Source organism: Coturnix japonica, chromosome 2 (genome assembly GCF_001577835.2).
Source record: "Coturnix japonica isolate 7356 chromosome 2, Coturnix japonica 2.1, whole genome shotgun sequence".
Classification (NCBI taxonomy): domain Eukaryota; kingdom Metazoa; phylum Chordata; class Aves; order Galliformes; family Phasianidae; genus Coturnix; species Coturnix japonica.
Window position 1 is genome coordinate 133,602,121 of NC_029517.1, and position 6,848 is coordinate 133,608,968.

Consider the following 6,848-nt stretch of genomic DNA (forward strand, 5'->3'; position numbering starts at 1 on the left):
CTGGAATTGAAGTTCATCCAGTATTCATCCCATTTTGGCAATGAGAAGCAATTCAGTGAAGGTGAAAATAGCTGCAAAAGCAACTACCAAACTTTGCAATGCACTTGGAAATAATGATGTTTGTGATCTGGTGATGTCAATAGGTGGATTATAGCATCACAAGAAACTCAATTTGGAAGGAGAATGCCAGGTGGTCTCTAGTTCAAGTTCTGTCAGTAGGGGATAATGAGAAAGGTCTTACACGTTTACTGCAAGACTGATCACAAAACTCAACACATCCCACTGTATTAAACAATACTGGAAGGTGGAACTGGAGTTTGAAAGTAAGTAGAAGTAAAAGTTAAAATAAATTTTATCAGAATACAGGTATATTACAAATAACTTTGGTGACCACGACAGTTTTAACACAACATTGTTTTTATTTTGCACAAAAGGGTACAGAAAACAAAAGGTATTTCAGCTCTCATGGATCAGGTCACCAATCTCCTATCTCATATTCTGGAAGCATAGAAATGTCTCTCTAACTTCTTATGCACTAAGAAGGAAATCTAGGCAGCACAAAGGCCGGCACAAAAAATGTGGACTGGAGAGGATATGCTACATAAAAGTGAATTTCATATGAGAAGATTGGTCAGTTCAGCTATTCTGCTGATGAACATGTGGGGAAGAGAATGCTCTTAACTCTGTGTCTTTTGCTGTAAATATACTATAAAAACCATATATTTTACTTCAAAATCAACCAGACCAGCAAAGGAAAGAAAGTTATTTCTGTGGGAAATGTTGGAGAATCAACCACAAAAATTTTGTTGAGAATTCCTGATTTTTTCCTTCCCTCCTGACTATGGAAGGAGGTTGGGAACTAGAAATATCATTTGTGGAAGACATTGAAGGTAGCCCATAAGGCATCCAAATGGAAAGCTGGGCTCGCAGGGTTTCATTCTCTTCTCTGTTGGGTTCTTTGGCAGAAACATGCCCTCCTCAGCTCCTCACAGTCTAGAGAAGAAGAGACCACAAACAACACTTGCTAACATCCCAGCTGGCACAAAGCTGACTTTCAAACTGGCCGCATTATCGATGTTGCACAAGTTGGAGTAACAGCAGGAGACAGGGCGCGTCATGCCAATCCCATCCACATCAGATGGGATGCAGACCGAAGAGCACATCTTGGTGACGGTTGAGACTCCCACAAAAGGATAAACTGCAATAAAACAAGAAAGAAGGAACAGTAAGAAATGGGAGGTGTGAACAGCAGTCACTTTGTCCCTAGCTGTAATATTAACTAACTTCACCACTGAAGTCTTGGTTCCAGTTCAAACACAACTGTACCACTTCCTACCAGAAATACAAGAAACAGTTCCTGTCCAGTGGTTCTAAGCTAAACAAAACATTGCATCCTCCGTGCTAAGTCTGAATCATCTTACTCCTGAAAAAGTCCCATTAAACATTTTATCTGTCTCTACTTTGACTTTACTCAATATTTCCTTCCTCTGTGACATGTAAACAAAGCTTTCCCAGATAAGCCAGAAAAAAAAAGACAGAACCTACATCCTAGCAGTACATTTCTTTATTTGGACGGGATATTGGTTTTTAGAGTCACACACAGACTGATGATATCTGCCTAAGGCTCCCAAGAACTCAGTTCTATTTGTGGTTTGCACTAGTTATATGGATAAAGAAGACTTGCTCTTACCTTCCTCCAAGGAATACATGGTTGTCTTGCACATGGTTTCATTCTTACCACACTTCTGGATCTTCATGCACTTCTCAGATACTGTAGGTTCAAGGCAGGTGTAACACTTCAAGGTTTGGGCTATATGGAGGAAAAATATGAGATTGACCTTAGTGGAGAACATCAGGTTCTGTCCACACTCCCCCAGCTACATCTGAGTAGTATCACTCTCCAATATACTCATACACTGTACAGAAATTGAATAGTAGAATATATTTGCGTTACAGGGAATGTGAAATACATTAGTCTGGTCAGCCAGACAAAGATGTAGGTTCAATTAGAACCTACAATCAATCTTAGAACCTTAGATGTAGGTTCAACTCCCTCAGTAACAAGGCAGGAAAGACATGTGCAGCAGGCCCTATAACACACGGAAGTCCTGGCAAGTTGTTTTGTTTTGGTTTGTTTTGTTTTCCCTGTTTGTTTGATTTTTTACCTCCAGATAATCCTTAAGTAAACAAAAGAGCTTAAGGATAATTTTACTTTACTGACAATTCCACACCCTAAAACATGCACTAAATACGTGCTGAACATTCTGGAACATCCCAAAACTAAATAAAAATATAGAAAAAAAAAAAGATAGATAGATAGATAGATAGATAGATAGATAGATAGATAGATAGATAGATAGATAGATAGATGATAGATAGACAGATAGAAAAAGAAACAGTAAGTTCACAAGGGTATGAAGTAAGATCATTTCAACCCACCTACTTCACCCTTATTTCCAATCACTATGGGTAATCACGTTGCCTAAGACAGGGCTGACTACTCTGCATGGTGACTGGCGAGATGTCAGCAAGACAAGCTTTGTGAAACAAAAAAAATCTCAGTTCTTGAATTCTTCAAAGATCTTATCCCAGGTGCCAGCAGCCAGCTAAGACATGCAAAGAGCCGGGAGAACTCCAGCCATTCAATTATGCAATTTGCAAGATGTTTTTCTTTTAACCATCATCACAATTAGCTAACAGGCCCTGCTTCACATGTTTATGACAAGAAACTAACCATTCTGCTTGCCAGTCAACCACTTCCCCAAGTGGTTTTCATCTGTTATTCCCACAGGACAACAAGCACGCTTGTAGCTAATTTAACCCCAACAACACTTACTCTGCATCTACTTTTCTCCTCATCTTTATGTTATTGGAGTGTCAGAAAAAGGTCTGGATACATAGAGAAGTCAGACTTGAGTGTGAATTGCAGTAGGGAGTATTTTGTCTGATGTCAACCACTCTCTAGATATTGAGCTCTAGGGCAGGAGATTATCCCAGAGAGGAGGAATTGTCTCCATTGAACTTACTGAGCCGTAGCAGCAAGTTAAACACAATCTTTTTGCTCTGCTGAGGAATATGTAAAAATCTATTTTAAAAAGGTGACTATGAGTACAATAATAGACTGTATGGGGAGATGTTCTGGGCTCCTGTGCTCTAGAAAGAAGCTATTAAAAGACACTCAGGCACCAAAGGCCCCAAATACAATCCAAGCTATCTCACTCTGACTCAGCTTTCACCATCTCCTAGGTTCCTTCATCACTTTCCTGTTGGGCTGCAGAATGGGTCCTAGATGTATAGAATGACCACAGCTCAACTTATTCAGTGCCTGAAGTCTTTTGGATGGAAAAAATTCTCCAGAAGATACCAGAAAGCTCATTGCACTTTGGTGCACTGTTTCATGAGCACTCCAAGCTGAAGACATCAAGTAAAAATAGGTGATCAGTATTTCCTATCAAAGGTTCTTAGGCAGCATAAACCATCGTTGGACAAGCTGTCCAGAGTGCTTTATTCCCTTGTCTTGGTGAAGAACCCAAAACTTGATCTAGGTTCTCTCTTTAATGCCTTGAAGTCATAGAAATCCATTTTATCACTATCACAGGCTGGTAGCTCCTCCTCAGGCATTTCTGTGTCTGGAAAGCCTTTCTCATCCTATCTGTGTGACTGTCATGATGAAAGTGCTTTAAACCTCATTGAGAAAGAGGAACAGTTAGCTCATCTCAGCACACCTACAATGGACTTTCATAGGAGCAGGCTGAGACAAGTAAAGACACCTTATGAAAATAGCTATTACCTGCAGCTTTACCCTAATTAGCAACCCAGAAAGAGCCCTTTCATAAATAGCTTCAGCAATTGCCTTGTTTTTATTCAAAGCTCACATTATTATCCTCTGCTCAGAGTGGACTGATGCTATGTTTGCATTAATTCTGTGCCTGGCAGATGTCAAATACACCTTTAGGGAGGGAGCTTTGTCTTTATTCTCAGATTACATGAAACTCATAATCTGACAAGCCAAAGCTATGAGATTGGCATTTATATTTGGAAAACAAAAAAGCACAAAGGGAGTAAAATTAAGAGAGCTTAGTATCCAACATGTGCAAACTTGGTATTTTCATTATCATTCAAACTAGTGGGTTCAAACATGGAGCCTTGGACCAGAGCAAGAGCTAACCAGCTGCCCAACTCTTGACAAAGTCTCATTGAGAAGGATGGTAAAATTAGGATTGTGAGCCATTCTTCAGCCAAATTTGTATCCCACTCCATTGCTTTCCTGCTCTAGGATTCTATCCCTTCCCTTGACAACGTAAATTGTTTTTCCCCAGGTTATCCTCTATCCATTAAATACATTCCTCTCTGAACTACTGTCTTTCCATTGATGAACAGAAAAGAAATCCCAGAAAGAAAAGAGTATAATGGCAACAACAACAATAAAAAAAAGATACATCTTCTTTCCCTATCCACTTGGCCCTCCCTGGAAGAATCCAATCTTCAGACCCAAAGATGGAGGAAGGAAGGCATCTTACTATAAAAACTGGAAATAAACCAAAGGAAAAAGGCAAAAATCCTAACTAGGTAATGATTAAATCATTCTCTGCACTGGCTGCATCCAGAGAAACCCAGAGCGTGTAAATATCCCAAAAGCAACCACAGCCCCTGACTTGTCCTGCTTAGGACTTGCCTCAAACCCCAACTCACAGCCTGACACCAGCCATGTCAGATCACATTGTGAAGCAAGAAACTATTCTGGTGGCAGCATCAAAGGATGAGGAGTCTATATCAAGACATCATATGCACCATGTGGTCACACTTCACCATTTGAGGCTGTGGCATTGCTGCTCATGTGGGGCTGTTTAGTAGGATTTCCTACTCCCTCAGGAATGCAAACAGCCATATGACATACATCACTCCATATTTGACTTTATGAGCTGGTTATGGAGGAGAAACAATTGAACAGCTGGACATATAATGGTTTACATGGCATCCCTGAAGACAAGGAATTCATGGGCCCTTGCTCTCTACCTCCACATCCCAGATTGATCACATCTCAAATTAAGTTGCTGCTGTATGACCAGCAAAGACAGACAGAAACAAAGAAGGAAGAATTGTAGGGGTGATACTTCTAACCATGACAAGCTCTCTAAGCCTCTGCCAAGGAAGAAAATCCCCAAAACTCTACATTCTCAGTTATTTCTCAAGGTGGACTGCCAAAATTGTCCTTGGCTTCATGAAGACAACAATATGCTACTATATGGAGATGGAAAAATTAACCCTACAGTACTTTGGGTCAGTAGGTTTAAGTCCCAGCCTGTCTTACCCAATTCTGACAGCTAAAGTTTAATAAACTGTAAATGCAACGTATAATTAGATAGAGCCGCTACACACATGGCATTAAATACGCTGTCTGGCTTCAGGATTAAATATTAAAAGAGGAACTAAAATTAAGACAAGAAAGGAAAAAAGAGAGTCAGACTGAGCAAGAACACATAAAAAGAGAAAGCTGAAATTTGTATCAGAGAAATAACACTGAAAAATCACATTTTATCTTTAACACATCCTACAGAGCCGAAACTCACAACCCCAATGAGAACATGATGGTCCTGGACATCTGAAAGGATAAAAATATTTCATAGACAGATTTTTGCTGAAAATTCCACAAAGTGGGAGGCTTTTCACCTTGCATCTCCCTCAGCAGTTTGGACAAGGCAGAGTGGGAACTTACCAAACTCCATGCCAGCAATGGCAACCAACAGAAGAGGCAGAAAGAGCTTCATCTTTCGTGGATTCTTGTCACCCGGTCACAAAGCTGCTGCCAGTTTTCACCACAGGATTTAACGCTACACCTCCTGGTGCCTTGCCATATACCAATCCCAGACTCAGATTCAATTCTACTGGAAAAACTAGTCTAATTGAGCTATAAATGTATTTAACCATCCACAAAGTAAGCCACACCTTCTGCTATACAGTCATTTCTTTTCATGTTCCTTGGAGAAGAAAATTAGGGTTTAGCTGATGGACAATAGCTGAGGTTGTTTAAGCTGGATCTTTTGTGTCTAAGCATGATGTGCAAGCCTAGGGGTATTAAGTCATTCCAGTATCTCTGCTTTTCAGCTTGTTGATTTTTCTTCTTCCTTTTCTTTATTTTATTTTTTTTTAATTGTTGCTAGAGAAATGTTGCTGGCTTCCATGCACTCTGGGAAAAAAACATCTGTATCTGTGAATGTCAAGGCACTAAATCCCATGTAGTGGTAAGCCGAGCAGACAGGAACCTGATGAGATTCAACAAGAGCAAATGCAGTGCCCTACACCTGAAGAAGAATAACTGCATGCATCAGTACAGACTGGGAAACAACCTACTGGAAAGGAGCTCTCCAGAGAAGGACCTGAGTCTTCTAGTGGACAGTAGGTTGGCCATCAGTGTGTCTTGTAGCCATGAAAGTCAATGGTATCCTGGAGTGCATGAAAAAGAACATGGCCAGCAGGTCAAAGGAGGTGATTCTCCCCTTCTACTCTGCCCTGGTGAGGCCACATCTGGAGTACTGTGTCCAAGTCTGGGCTCCATGGTTCAGGAAAGACAGGGAAGTGCTGGAGAGAGTCCATCTGAGAGCCACAAAGATGTTTGGAGTCCTGGAGCATCTCCCTTTAGAGAAAAGCTTGACAGACCTGGGACTGTTCATCCTGAATAATCACAGGATCACAGAATTTCAGGGTTTGGAAGGGACCTCAAGAGATCATCAAGTCCAACCCCCATGCTAAAGCAGGTACCCTACAATAGGTTGCACAGGTAGGCATCCAGATGGGTCTTGAATATCTCCATGAAAGGAGACTCCACAGCCTCTCTGGGCTACCTGTTC

At 40.8% G+C, this 6,848-nt stretch overlaps 1 protein-coding gene across 1 annotated transcript; it reads right to left on the reverse strand.

The window, feature by feature from the left end:
- Positions 1-405: 405 nt before the first annotated feature.
- On the reverse strand, positions 406-6,481 carry LOC107310606 (ly6/PLAUR domain-containing protein 2-like). Its single transcript, XM_015856416.2, has 3 exons — positions 5,717-6,481; positions 1,691-1,810; positions 406-1,198 (listed from the first exon to the last, which is right to left on the reverse strand). The coding sequence occupies exons 1-3, from the start codon at positions 5,766-5,768 to the stop codon at positions 987-989; spliced, it is 384 nt and encodes a 127-aa protein (XP_015711902.1). The 5' UTR covers positions 5,769-6,481; the 3' UTR covers positions 406-986.
- Between the last annotated feature and the right edge of the window lie 367 nt (positions 6,482-6,848).